The sequence below is a fragment of the Physeter macrocephalus genome, chromosome 5 (assembly GCF_002837175.3).
Source record: "Physeter macrocephalus isolate SW-GA chromosome 5, ASM283717v5, whole genome shotgun sequence".
In the NCBI taxonomy this organism is placed as follows: domain Eukaryota; kingdom Metazoa; phylum Chordata; class Mammalia; order Artiodactyla; family Physeteridae; genus Physeter; species Physeter macrocephalus.
In genome coordinates, this window is record NC_041218.1 from 82,931,399 (window position 1) to 82,947,211 (window position 15,813).

At 34.0% G+C, this 15,813-nt stretch overlaps 1 protein-coding gene across 1 annotated transcript in view; it reads left to right on the forward strand.

Annotated features, from left to right (window-relative positions):
• The window catches only part of PCLO (piccolo presynaptic cytomatrix protein), a 318,762-nt gene that overhangs the window by 293,583 nt on the left and 9,366 nt on the right, over nt 1-15,813 (forward strand). The window contains exons 16-18 of the mRNA XM_024129854.2: nt 5,746-5,772; nt 13,004-13,097; nt 14,327-14,398. Of these exons, the coding sequence (XP_023985622.2) occupies nt 5,746-5,772; nt 13,004-13,097; nt 14,327-14,398 (193 nt within the window). The remainder of the gene's footprint in view (nt 1-5,745; nt 5,773-13,003; nt 13,098-14,326; nt 14,399-15,813) is intronic.

Below are 15,813 nucleotides of genomic sequence, written 5' to 3' on the forward strand. Positions count from 1 at the left end.
AACAATTGTAAATATTTATGCACCCAACATAGGAGCACCTCAATTCACAAGGCAAATACTAACAGCCATAAAAGGGGAAATCAACAGTAACACAATCATAGTAGGAGACTTTAACACCCCACTTTCACAAATTGACAGATCATCCAAAAGGAAAATGAATAAGGAAACACAAGCTTTAAATGACACATTAAACAAGATGGATTTAATTGATGTTTATAGGACATTCCATTCAAAAACAACAGAATACACTTTCTTCTCAAGTGCTCATGGAACATCCTCCAGGATAGATCATATCTTGGGTCACAAAACAAGCTTTGGTAAATTTAAGAAAATTGAAATCATATCAAGTATCTTTTCTGACCACAACGCTATGAAACTAGAAATCAATTACAGGGAAAAAACTGTAAAAAATACAAACACATGGAGGCTACGCAATATGCTATTAAATAACCAAGAGATCACTGAAGAAATCAAAGAGGAAGTCCAAAAATGCCTAGAAACAAATGACAATGAAAACACGACGACCCAAAAGCTATGGGATGCAGCCAAAGCAGTTTTAAGAGGGAAGTTCATACGAATAGGATCCTACCTCAAGAAGCAAGAAAAATCTCAAATAAACAACCTAACCTTACACCTAAAGCAATTAGAGAAAGAGGAACAAAAATACCCCAAAGTTAGCAGAAGGAAAGAAATCATAAAGATCAGATCAGAAGTAAATGAAAAAGAAATGAAGGAAACAGTAGCAAGGATCAATAAAACTAAAAGCTGGCTCATTGAGAAGATAAACGAAATTAATAAACCATTAGCCAGACTCATCAAGAAAAAACGGGAGAAGACTCAAATCAACAGAATTAGAAATCAAAAAGAAGTAACAACTCACACTGCAAAAATACAAAGGATTATGAGAGATTACTACAAGCAACTATATGCCAATAAAATGGACAACCTGGAAGAAATGGACAAATTCTAAGGAAAGCACAGCCTTCTGAGACTGAACCAGGAAGAAGCAGAAAATATGAACAGACCAATCACAAGCACTGAAATTGAAACTGTGATTAAAAATCGTCCAACAGGTCTTCCCTGGTGGCGCAGTGGTTGAGAGTCCACCTGCCAATGCAGGGGACACGGGTTTGTGTCCCATTCCGGGAGGATCCCACATACCGTGGAGCAGCTAGGCCCGTGAGCCATGGCTGCTGAGCCTGCGCGTCTGGAGCCTGTGCTCCGCAACGAGAGAGGCCACAATGGTGAGAGGCCCGCATACCCCAAAAAATAAATAAATAAATAAATAAATCTTCCAACAAACAAAAGCCCAGGACCAGATGGCTTCACAGGCGAATTCTATCCAACATTTACAGAAGAGCTAACACCTATCCGTCTCAAACTCTTCCAAAATATAGCAGAGGGAGGAGCACTCCAAAACTCATTCTATGAGGCCAACATCACCCTGATACTAAAACCAGACAAAGACGTCACAAAGAAAGAAAACTACAGGCCAATATCACTGATGAATATAGATGCAAAAATCCTCACCAAAATACTAGCAAACAGAATCCAACAGCTCATTAAAAGGCTCATACACCATGATCAAGTGGGTTTATCCCAGCAATGCACGGATTCTTCAATATACGCAAATCAATCAATGTGATACACCATATTAACCAGTTGAAGGGAAAAAAAGTATGATAATCTCAATAGATGCAGAAGAAGCTTTCAACAAAACTCAACAGCCATTTATGATAAAAACTCTCCAGAAAGTAGGCAGAGAGGAAATTTACCTCAACATAATAAAGGCCGTATATGACAAACCACCAGTCAACATTGTTCTCAGTGGTGAAAAATTGAAACCATTTCCTCTAAGATCAGGAACAAGGCAAGGTTACTCACTGTTTGCAGACGACATGATACTATACATAGAGAATCCTAAAGATGCTACCAGAAAACTACTAGAGCTAACCAGTGAATTTGGTAAAGTTGCAGGATACAAAGTTAATGCACAGAAATCTCTTGCAATTCTATACACTAATGATGAAAAATCTGAAAGAAAAATTAAGGAAACACTCCTATTTACCACTGCAACAAAAAGAATTAAATACATAGGAATAAACCTACCTAAGGAGGCAAAAGACCTGTATGCAGAAAACTATAAGACACTGATGAAAGAAATTAAAGATGATACAAACAGATGGAGAGATATACCATGTTCTTGGATTGGAAGAATCACATTGTGAAAATGACTGTTCTACCCAAAGCAATCTACAGATTCAGTGCAATCCCTGTCAAACTACCAATGGCATTTTTCACAGAACTAGAAGAGAAAATTTCACAATTTCTCTGGAAACACAAAAGACTCCGAATAGCCAAAGCAATCTTGAGAAAGAAAAACGGAGCTGGCGGAATCAGGCTCCCTGACTTCAGACTATACTACAAAGCTACAGTCATAAAGACAGTATGGTTCTGGCACAAAAACAGAAATATAGATCAATAGAACAGGATAGAAAGCCCAGAGATAAACCCATGCACATATTGTCACGTTATCTTTGATAAAGGAGGAAAGAATATACAATGAAGAAAAGACAGCCTCTTCAATAAGTGGTGCTGGGAAAACTGGGCAGCTACATGTAAAAGAATGAAATCAGAGCCCTCCCTAACACCATATACAAAAATAAACTCAAAGTGGATTAAAGACCTAAATATAAGGCCAGACACTATAAAACTCTTAGAGGAAAACATAGGCAGAACACTCTATGACATAAATCACAACAAGATCCTTTTTGACCCACATCATTGAGAAATGGAAATAAAAACAAAAATAAACAAATGGAACCTAATGAAACAAAAGCTTTTGCACAAAACGGAGCTGGCGGAATCAGGCTCCCTGACTTCAGACTATACTACAAAGCTACAGTCATAAAGACAGTATGGTTCTGGCACAAAAACAGAAATATAGATCAATAGAACAGGATAGAAAGCCCAGAGATAAACCCATGCACATATTGTCACGTTATCTTTGATAAAGGAGGAAAGAATATACAATGAAGAAAAGACAGCCTCTTCAATAAGTGGTGCTGGGAAAACTGGGCAGCTACATGTAAAAGAATGAAATCAGAGCCCTCCCTAACACCATATACAAAAATAAACTCAAAGTGGATTAAAGACCTAAATATAAGGCCAGACACTATAAAACTCTTAGAGGAAAACATAGGCAGAACACTCTATGACATAAATCACAACAAGATCCTTTTTGACCCACATCATTGAGAAATGGAAATAAAAACAAAAATAAACAAGTGAGACCTAATGAAACTTAAAACCTTTTGCACAGTAAAGGAAACCATAAACAAGATGAAAAGACAACCTTCAGAATGAGAGAAAATATTTGCAAATGAAGCAACTGACAAAGGATTAATCTCCAAAATATACAAGCAGCTCATGCAGCTCAATATAAAAAAAAAACCAACCCAAACCAAAAATGGACAGAAGACCACAGTAGACATTTCTCCAAAGAAGATATACCAGTTGCCAACAAACACATGAAAGGATGCTCAACATCACTAATCATTAGAGAAATGCAAATCAAAACTACAATGATGTATCACCTCACACTGGTCAGAATGGCCATCATCAAAAAATCTACAAACAATAAATGCTGGAGAGGGTGGGGAGAAGAGGGAACCCTCCTACACTGTTCGTGGGAATGTAAATTGATACAGCCACTATGGAAAACAGTGTGGACGTTCCTTAAAAAACTAAAAATAGAACTACCATATGACCCATCAATCCCACTACTGGGCATATACTCTGAGAAAACCATAACTCAAAAAGAGTCATGTACCACAAGATTCATTGCAGAACTATTTACAAGAGCCAGGACATGGAAGCAACGTAAGTGTCCATAGACAGAAGAATGGATAAAGAAGATGTGGCACATATATACAATGGAATATTACTCAGCCATACAAAGAAATGAAATTGAGTTATTTGTAGTGAGGTGGATGGACCTAGAGTCTATCATACAGCGTGAAGTAAGTCAGAAAGAGGAAAACAGATACTGTATGCTAACACATATATATGGAATCTAAAAAAAAAAAATGATTCTGAAGAACCTAGGGGCAGGACAGGAATAAAGACACAGACGTAGAGAATGGACTTCAGGACATGGGGAGGGGGAAGGGTAAGTTGGGACGGACGAAGTGAGAGAGTGGCATCAACATATATACACTACCAAATGTAAAATAGATAGCTAAGGGGAAGCAGCCGTATAGCCCAGGGAGATCAGCTCGGTGCTTTGTGACCAGCTACAGGGGTGGCATAGGGAGGGTGGGAGGGAGATGCAAGTGGGAGGGGATATGGGGATAGAAATATACCTATAGCTGATTCACTTTGTTATACAGCAGAAACTAACACAAGAGTGTAAAGCAATTATAGTCCAGTAAAGATGTTAAATAAATAAATAAGACATTGCCAGAAAAACAAATCTGAGAAACAGTTTTTTTCCCAGCTGAGTTGCCCTTCGAGAAATATTAAAGAGAATTCTGCAGGCTGAAATGAATTTAATTCAGACATTACCAACTAGCCATATAGAACAGGAAAGGGAAGTTTTTATTTTATGTTAGTTTATATCTTTATGTAGTAGTTATAACTGTAATTTGTCTACTTTTTTGAAGTCGAGTTGATTTATAATGTTGCATTAGTTTGTAGTATACAGCAAAGTGATTCAGTTATACATATATATGTGTATATATTCTTTTTCATGTTCTTTTCCATTATAGTTTATTACAAGATATCGAATATACTTTCCTGTGCTACACAGTGTGACCTTGTTGTTTATCTATTTTATATGTAGTAGTTTGTATCTACTAATCTCAAACTCCTTATTTATCCCTCATCCCACTACTATTTTTTTTAACATGAACGTAACAAACTGATAACTTCATTCTGTCTTTGGTTTGGGTCATTAGACCTTCAGTGTTACTTAATGACAGTATTATGGGACAAGAGGAAATGACTGCCAAGGGTATATGTCCAATCAGCATTTGCTAATGAATGAATGAAAATAAAGCACTGTCTTTTATTTTCTATCTTCTTTAATATCCTGGAGTATCACCTGTTATACTATAAGAGTGGTTATCCTTTATTTGTTACAGGATATGTTTCAATTAGACTATCGCAAACTTGAATAACTGGAAAGGTCAGGCAGGTGGCATGAATATGTCAGTCCATTCTGGAGTAGGTAACAGAGAAAGGGTGGGACGTATAGTGAAATGCAGAGTGAGGTCCCACCTAAAGCTATCCCCATGCCATTTGTCAAACAAAATATGCCTTCTGGGTGGGACCTCACCCAGTGAATTTGGTAAAGTTGCAGGATACAAAGTTAATGCACAGAAATCTCTTGCAATCCTATACACTAATGATGAAAAATCTGAAAGAGAAATTAAGGAAACACTCTGTTTTTTCCTGACCAAAAAGCAGGCTAATGTGCTGCTCGTATTCAATTCCTAGCCCTTGCATTAAATTACTCCTAATTATTATAATGGCCAAGACCTTGGAATTTACTACACTTGTGAGGTATTATTTTCACTTTAGTTCTAAGATTATTTTCTGCCTCATGTTGTTAATATATTATGGTATAGCTCCTCTAGTTTTTATTCTCACATTTTCTTCTTTATTTCTGTTCCTAACTTTTTTCTTCCTGTCTTTCCTACTTTCCTGCTGTATCCTTCATTCTCGCTCTTGGAATCAATGCAGTCAAGTCATGGTTGTCCAGAATGCAAGGTAGAGTTGGTTCTCTTTCAGTGTCACACTTCAATGAAATGTCTAGAGTTCTCTTGTTTGCCTTTTAAGTACATTCACCTGCAATTCAACTTCGGCTATAATTTTTATTTTTCTACATGTTGGTATCAGTTGAATTAGGCTAATAGCAGACTGTTCTGACCACAACATTACTAAATATGTGTAGCAGGTATGTGTATTGGAGCCCAGAAAAGCAGAAAAGAGTAAAACCATAGAAAGGTATGAATAAGGAACTATCACTTTGAAATTGGATATAACTAAAGTTTTCATTTATAATTTGTATGCTAAAATTCATTTAGCTTCTCATGCGAAAATCATGGCTCAGATTCTTCTGAGTCTTCTATGACAACCAAACAAAAAAATCTAGTCATTTTTCAAAAGGAATTAACTGATCTTCTGGATGACCAGTACTAGGTGTGTATCTCATCTTAAAGATGATAGCTGTCTGGTCTTTTACCCTCACTTAGACCTGATATTGAAAGATTTTAATGCCTTTATACCTTCTGTACCACAAAATTATTGCTGTGTAATATAGGATGCCATAATCTGCCTGCTGTAGGGTGTTAGCAACAGCATAAGAGCAACCTCCTTGGTTTGTCTGTTTTCTGCTAGAGCATGTTGCATCATTACATTGTCAGCTAAGGATATTTCTTAACACAGCCAAAAGCATTTTTTTGCACATCTCATTGCATTATAAATTAAATGTGTTATTTAATTGGGGAGGTGAATCTTGTACCATCTCTAGCAACAGGGTGATGGGAATTTTAGTCCCACCCAGAATATTAGTGGTACAGGATTTTTGTCTGTGACATTAAAATTCAGCATCTTTACTAAACCTGACAAGCTGTTGCCCAAAAGAGGCAGTTTCTGATTTGTAAAGGCTTAAATATTTAAAGATCTCAAAGAATAGTATTAGTCACTACAGCCTTTCTGGTGCCCAGAAACTTTCTGTTTCTTTGCAACCACATAATTATGGTAACCAGTAAAATTTGATACTGAGAAAGGTTGCTTGTTATGACAGGCTCTCTCATCTTCAGATCTCTCAGACTGATACGTGAAATGAGTTTTGTTTCAAAGAGATAGTGTGATTTTAGAACAAACGTTATCAGTCACTTTATTCAGAAGCTTCCTCTCTTTTATCCAGAGAAACCAGGGGGAAATTGTCCGAATGACAATGATTGTCTATATTTAACTTAGAAGAGAACATGTTTTCTGTAAATGTAAATAATGGTCGAAATAATCTGGGATGTATTAGATTACAGTTTAGAAGATCTAGAGTCACTTTCTCATCATATCTTTCATCTTGAAATCACTTTCATCATCTCTTCGAGAATTGTCAATGTGGAAAGGAATTATACTGATGAGGTACTGACATTGTAAGTCAGGCTGAGGAGGCCAATGAGCAAAGTCCTTAAGAACTTGGATTTGAATTTCAGCCCTGCCACTTAGAAGTTGTGAGGTTTCTCTAAAACTATTTCCTCTTCCACCTAGGAATCATAATAGCCCCCCTCCCAGGGTTTTTGTGAAACACAGGGAGAATGCACCAAAAATGATAAGCATAATGTCCGGCACGTAATAAGCTCTCAATAAATGGCTGTTGATATTATTGCTAGAAATATGTATAATAAACTTCATGTAGCCAATGGTCAGTTATCCCTGCAAAAAAGAAATGCAGAATGCTTGGGCTACTGAATTACACCAAATTGTTTAACAACACTATATAGAAAATCAAACAACTTTTCTTCAATGATAAGTGTAATACATCCTTCATTCTTAAAATTTTTTTTAAATGTCCTGTTAACTAAAAGAATTTCACTGGTCCAGTTTTCTTGTCTCCTTTCATTTCCTCTTGCCATCCTTTAATCAAGATACTCATAAGCTCTGACAGCCCAAATGTCAGCCGAGATGAGGTGAAAGAGAAACAAGGAAATAGCCTGAAGAGTCCATGAACTCAAAACTTGTCCCTGGATAATTAAGAAATGGAAATGAACATATCTGAAGGATTTCGTTGTGGTTTTCTCTCATTACACTGTTGGACAAAGTACGGATTTTTTCCCACTAATGAGATTTTGCCATGACTGAAGCTGATTTTTACTATCATGATAGCGGAAGCCTAATTCTTGGCTGGACTTTCTCTAAACACCCTTGTTAGCATCTCAAACTATTTCCTCTGGAAAGAATGTAAAGAAGATTCAGGTGTTGTATGTGTTTTCAATTTGAAGACCAAAACATTTTATTTCAGTAGATTTTAAAGGAAAAAGAGAAGCACAAACATGTTTTAAAGATCCATCCAAAAACCATTTAGCACAGACTGCTCCAGACTCTGTTGGAACTGAGAACACAGCCATAATGTCAGACTTCAGGGAGCACAGAAGACAATCAAGTGACAGCCCATAATGCACTATTGCACACAGAAAAACAGAGCTTATAAAATGGGATATGCTCTGTGCTTCTTTCTAAATTAAAGGCAACATCCTCAGAGGAGTAATTTTGAAAAAACTACACACACACACATACACACACACACACACACACACACACATATATATATATATCTTTATTGGACTCATTATATATTTTTTCAATAAAGAAATATATATGTATTTTTCCAATCAAAAAAAAACAAAAGAAATGAAGACCTTCAGTACTTTAGATAATTCTATGAACGTTAAGAACAAACAAGCCATTATATTCCATTCTTCTTTCTCAATTTTTTTTATAGAGAAACTCAGAGAACATTTTTTTCTTCTGGTTTAGGAGAGGGTAATTGAATTTTAAATACCTTTTTCTGCCAGCCTTAAAATCATATCTACCTATGAGAAAATGATTGTCCAATAATAAAAAAGAGGAAGAAAAAAGAAATTAGTCGAAACTTTAAGGAAATAAAGGTTTAGATTTTTTTTTTTTTTTTTTAAGTTTTTGGCCGCACCCCATGGCATGTGGGATCTTAGTTCCCCGACCAGGGATCGAACCCACGCCTCCTGCATTGGAAGGCAAAGTCTTAACCCCTGGACCACCAGGGAAGTCCCTAGATTTTTGTTTGATAAGCACCATGTTCCATCTTGATTAGTTGACTTTTTATTTTCCCTTATTAAAAAACTTCTCTGATTATTACATATGGCTTAATTATCCTAAAATAATGTCATTATTGCAGTCTTCCCCTGAGGGATTGTAGTGTGTTTACCAGACACGGTAGGAAAGGAAAAGGAACTCCACTTATTTCTCAGCCTGGATTTCTGCTCACATTCAAGAATACCTCTGCTTACCTGGCCACCTGCAACTTGTAAATCCACAGATTTTGATATGGAGATGAGAACTGTGGAGTTTTCAGTTGTGTAAAGTGGGAACACAGCCCACTGACATCATGCCCAAGATGGTCAGTACATGGTAGCTATCAAACAAGGGTTCTCGAAGGAAGAGCTTTATGTGGCCATCTCTGCGTGTCAGGAAATTCAAGTGTGAAAAGATTGCAAAGGATCTCATTGGCATTTACACAGGTCAACCAGGGCTGGTAGAGGCAGGATCAGGAGAAAGTGTGTTTACGCTCGTTAACCCTAAAGGACACAGACCTTGAGTATTGAGAGAACTAGAGATTCAAACTTATTAGTAAGATTAAGATAAACTAGTAAAGTGAACATGTAGATTTTTCCCAACTAATTAGGGTTATATGTGAGTGTATCTGAGCAAAAGTAAATTTTTATAATAATTATCCCTAGTTGTTCCACAGCACTCTCTTAGTCTTAGGATGTACCATTCAGTATTTCCCTAGGCAACTCTAAAGCTGTCCTCAGTTTCGATATGTGTTTATATACACACACTATAAATAATTTATGTTATATATAAAACATTTAATTTGAAGTGTACAGTTTTTGACTGTAAAATGAAGAAGACAAACTAGACACTTCAGTTAATGAAACATGCAATTAAGAAATTTTATGATGGGCCTAATCAATTGAGTGCATATAGCTCATGTTTCAGAGCAAGAAATTAGTTTCCCTGTGTTTGAAACCTGGTCCTATGAATTAATAACTATGCAACCTTGCCAACATGCCTGAATTCCTCTGAGCTTCAGTTCTTATCAGCTATGAAATAGGATAATAAATAATACTGGACTCATAGAGTTGCTTTGAGGATTAAATAATGTAACACATGAAAAGCACTTAGAACTCTGCCTGTGAAAAAGTAGCATTTTGTAAATGTTAGCTGTTATTATTTCAATGTGCTTACTTTATAAAGTGCGTCTCATAACATAATGGTATGTCAGTACAATTAAGAGTTTTGCAGTTGTACACTTTGATAAGCATAATTCCTGATGCAGAGCTGGCATTCAATAATTTTGCTACATATGGGTGAAAAAAATGACTAAAGTATGCATGTGAAATATAACAATTAATATTTATAAATTAAAATATGTTGACTAATACATCTTTTTGAAGACATTTCAGTAGTTCAGGCTATTTTAATATATACTGACATATCTAGAATTTTATTAAAAATACATGAGTTTGCATTTGACATTAATTTCCATCTTCAATCTTATTTTAAAATTTTGTGCATTCAATTTATCAGAATTTGAAAAAAATAATTTTACCACTGTTCACTGTATTATGAATCTTAATCCCTAATATGTTTTTCCCATGGTCTCACCACTTGGATAATTAAGTCCAAAACAGATAGAAACTTTAAAGCTCATACTACACAATGTGTTTTTTTCTTAGTATGCCTACTACAGGAATAGCCATGAATACTAAAGTAGCAACCAAAGTTGGCTATTAACTTAAAAGTGGTCATATTCATTCTTCTTATGTCATTAATTTAAAGAATCAAAATCATAAAGTATAAAGGGACATAATTTGCTAAAATAGTTTTGAATTTTGTTATAAAATATTTTAAACTTACTGAAAATTATAGAAAATACTGTCACAAATACTTGTGTTCTTGCTATCCAATTTTATCAAATTGTAACATTTTGCTATATTGGCTTCAGATTTTTTTTTAATAAAAAATATATTACAAGTACCCTTGAAGTCCTCTGAAACCATTCCCCTGTCCTCCTGAGATAACCACAAAATAGAGTTTAACATCTATAATTTCCAAGCTGTCTTATGATATTAATGTTTGTCATACATATATACAAGTAGACATAAATAATTTACAGTATTATTTCATGTAATTTTAACTTTATATCATGATAACTTACCGTAGGTTTTCTTCTGCAAATTATTTGCTCAAGATTTTTTTTAAGATTTATCTATCTTGATAAATGAAGGTATATTTCATTTAATTTAACTGCTGCTTAAATTTCATTGAATAAATATATCATAATGTATTTATTTATTATATTATTAACACACTATTAGAAACAATGTTGCAATGAATGTTCTTTAACAAATTCCTTTTGTACATGTGGGAGAATTTCTCTAAAGTAGAAGTGGAATTAAGTCAAAGTGGAATTTTCTCGGTATTTGAGTGCATAAACTTCACTAGACGCAGACAAATTTACCTAAAAGTATATGTACAAATGTATACTTTCTGTCCACAGTCTATGAAAGTTCCTGTGTCTTTGAATCATTGCCTATACATTTCGCCGGAATTTTTTGCACGTTGTGCTGAATGACAAAATTGTCGAATCCTACTCTCTTTTTTTTCTACATTGAGATAGGTTGGTTACAAATGAGAATAGTGCTGCTTCATTTCTTAAATTGGATTCAGTTCACAGTGGCTGAAATGTGAGGTCTTAAGAGACATGAGCTCAGTGGTTCTCAGTGGTTCTCAATCTTGGCAATACTTTAGATTTACCTAGATAATTTTTAAAATTCTGATGCTCAAGCCTCACCCCAGACCTGTTAAATAAGACTCTCCTTGGGGGTAAAGGGCAGGAGGATGTGGTTGCCGTGCTAGTTGCCCCACCTACCACCCTGGGAACACAGATCCCAAAGTGATCCTAATATGCAGTCAATGTTGGAAATTATTGCCCTTGTGTATGTCTGATAAGAAAGAGAATAAAGCCAGAGGGAGAAAAAAGGATACTTGGCTGCAGACCCATCTCTAAGAGTGGTGAACTGGAGCTTGATTCTTAATAGTTTTATCTAGAATGAATAAGTAAATTAGCATCTGGGGAACAATAGAAGGTATTCCAAAATTTGGCAATGCTTGAGACTAGGAATATAACAAGAGTTAGTCTGCCGACAGTTGGGAATAGAACTACAGATCCAGGGTCAGAATGCAGTACCTTTAGGGTAAGGCAGTTTATGAAGTCCAGGTACGTGAATGAACCCCAGACAAATAGGTTTGTTTTCTAGGCAGAAAATTTGGAAAAAGCCAGTGAGTGTTAGAGAAAAGCTTTGTCTATGTGGGCACCATTGGCTCATAGCAAATAGCAATAATTCCAACCCCATTAGCTGGTTGATGCCAGTTATAAATGTTTTGTCAGACTTAATTAGAATAAGTTTTGAAAATAAGTTATGCTTAAACGTGTAGGATATAAGCTTCTAACTGGTAATCAGAGGGTATGGAAGAATCAAGGATAAACTGAAATGCTCCAAGTTATAATGAATGAGGAAAAATTTTGATTTGGTTCATCATTTGTAACATAAGCTATTGACATAAAGCAAGAATTTGTATTTAATTAAGATTGTTTCATAACTAGATTAAGTATTCTACTTTACCAAGAGTGTCAAAATCTACTATAAATATAAGGTAACAAATGTTCATGGAATCTCAGCTATAGCAACAGCCATTTTTCATCCTTTCCTCAGTCAGTACAGTTATTTCAGCTTTTTACAGAAAAAAATGAATTGAAAGACCATTTGGCTTTGCTGACATGATCAGTTGCAAAACTATTGGAAAGTTAAATATCAAATTATTATTTATAGAACAAGAAGATATTGATGTTACTGTATAGTTCATGTAATAATCTCACACATTCAGGAGAGATTAAGATTTCTAAAATTGTATTCTAGTTAGAACACCTAAAAGCTTTTCTTTAAAAAAAAATACCTTAGGGAAAATAAAACTAAAGGCATCCAAGATATTTTTAAATTGTCATTGTGCATTCAACTTAAAATACAGTTTAAGACATGAGGATGATGAGACGGTTACATAGTGATTCAAAACAAAATACCTTTAAAAGTCTGCATGTCCTTCAGGTTGACTTTGAAGTCATCAGTCAAGGTAAATAATCAGGGTAATTCTTTCTCTTTTTCCAATTCAGTGCTGAGTACAAGAGAAGGACTAAATATGTTCAGAAAAGCCTTAATCCTGAGTGGAATCAAACAGTAATTTATAAAAGTATCTCCATGGAACAGGTATGCAATGATTATTTTCTATATGACACATTAAGCTAATATAAAAATAGTGATGACAGAATTATTGAAAGATTGTGATTCGTATCAATTTTTCCATACAAACAAAAAAATTAAGTAAAATACATGCAAGAAATATAGCCAGTAAAAGGAACTGGGTGCAGTTCGAAGATACAGTGAAAGAAAATGTACACATTTTGACAAAACAGCTAAAAAATAAGCAAAATGAATAAGAGTAGTGGGACATTTTCCACTGATTATTTCAAAATTAAATATTTCAGTAGACTGGGCTCTATTTATCATATTTTGAGGGAAAATATTTTCCAGCTAGCTGTATTTTGACTTTCATAAACAAAGAAAAAATAAGATTCAGATGCACTGAAATGAATTACCCCTCCTGGCAACAATTTAGGGATCATCTCTTTTCTAAATTGAGGCTTCCTACGGATCTGGCATTGTGCAACTAAACTGTACAGAAGAAAGCATGAAGAAGAGTAGTGTAAAGGATTATCACAACAAATAGATGACTCTAAGCAAAATTGTATCAATGTGTTTCTGAAAATCTTCATGTCATAACTTTGTATCAATAATAGAAAATAACTGATGGTTTATAAAGATGAATTCAGAGAGAAAAGAATCCGAATAGAATAGGAAGAAGACAACCATGAAAACAATTTACAAATGAGTTGTCTTTCACAATGAGGTTTCTAATTTATCCTTTGGAAGATTTCTAATTTGACTATGAAATTGAAGCTGGATATAAATTGTAATCTGGGTTCTTGAATTTAAAATAAGTTAGGTTCACCTGCAGAAATAAGACAGTGCTACTAATGTGTTTTGGCAATTTACTGAAACAAAAAACTATAACCCAAATACTTTGAATAACCTAGACATTTTTGCAACCTATGAATTTCATGTGTTTAAAGAGTATATATAGATTCTGCTTGGTACTTTTAATAATGGGCAGGGGTAGAATAACAGGATATAAGTAAAAATCACCCTTTTTTTTGCAAAATAGTGAGGTATCTTATGATCAAATACTTGGTTGGACCACAAAATGATTGACAGTTTACATAATATTGAATGTAAGTATAAAGTTTTATATAAACTTAAAGTATTTTACATAAGCGGAAAGAGTTCAAGGAATGAAAATATAAATAAGTCTATTATATGAGTATAATGAAAATTTATGATGAGAAATGAGGTTAATGACATTTTGATTTGAACTGTAGCTCAAGAAGAAAACACTGGAGGTGACAGTCTGGGATTATGATAGATTTTCTTCCAATGATTTTCTTGGTGAGGTGAGCCTATGGTTTCCTTTTTTTTTATTTGCTTCATTATAAACCATCAATTAAGTCTTCATGGAAAGCATATTTCTTAAGTGTATAAGATAACTATTTCTGAATAAAATTCTTTGGTGGATAGAATTTATTTACAAATGACTTTTTGAATAGACGAATAGCAACTGGAGAAGAGAAAGCTCGCTCGCAGCAATGAAGACCCAACGCAGACAAAAAGAAATTTAAAAATTTATTTTAAAAAATCTATAAACCAAAAGTATCAGCTATTCACATCACTTTATATTCTAATCATTATCTATATTAATTCATATGTTTTTTTTAACATCTTTATTGGACTATAACTGTTTTACAACAGTGTTAGTTTCTCCTTTACAACAAAGTGAATCAGTTATACATAATACAGTTTTATATAAACTTAAAGTATTTTTACATAAGCGGAAAGAGTTCAAGGAATGAAAATATAAATAAGTCTATTATATGAGTATAATGAAAATTTATGATGAGAAATGAGGTTAATGACATTTTGATTTGAACTGTAGCTCAAGAAGAAAACACTGGAGGTGACAGTCTGGGATTATGATAGATTTTCTTCCAATGATTTTCTTGGTGAGGTGAGCCTATGGTTTCCTTTTTTTTATTTGCTTCATTATAAACCATCAATTAAGTCTTCATGGAAAGCATATTTCTTAAGTGTATAAGATAACTATTTCTGAATAAAATTCTTTGGTGGATAGAATTTATTTACAAATGACTTTTTGAATAGACGAATAGCAACTGGAGAAATAATTTTCACTTTACCACTTGATGTACTTTATAATTAATTTGCAAGATGAAATATTAATTGTTTTGATAGAAAGTTATATAATCATGCTGTGAATCCAAATGATTATGTAAAAGATTTGAGATAAATTTATTGTATTATAAAATGAGCTGGATTTTTTTCAAATGCATTTTCAGTTTATTTAATTGTTATTCCTCATTGCGCATATGAATGACTTGATGTGACATTTTACATATTTATTTTAAGTGTCCCATAAAACATCTCAAAATATTTTAAGAAGCAAAACTAGAAGTAGGAGAAAACAGTAAAAACAATTTTTATAAATTCACAAGGAATGTAACTTAATTATGAAATGTGGCAGGATGGTCAGATTCTGTGATATTTTTCTTTTTTTTTTTTTTAATTTAAAAATTTATTTTAAAAAATCTATAAACCAAAAGTATCAGCTATTCACATCACTTTATATTCTAATCATTATCTATATTAATTCATATTTTTTTTAACATCTTTATTGGAGTATAACTGTTTTACAATAGTGTTAGTTTCTCCTTTACAACAAAGTGAATCAGTTATACATATACATATGTTCCCATATCTCTTCCCTCTTGCTTCTCCCTCCCTCCCACCCTCCCTA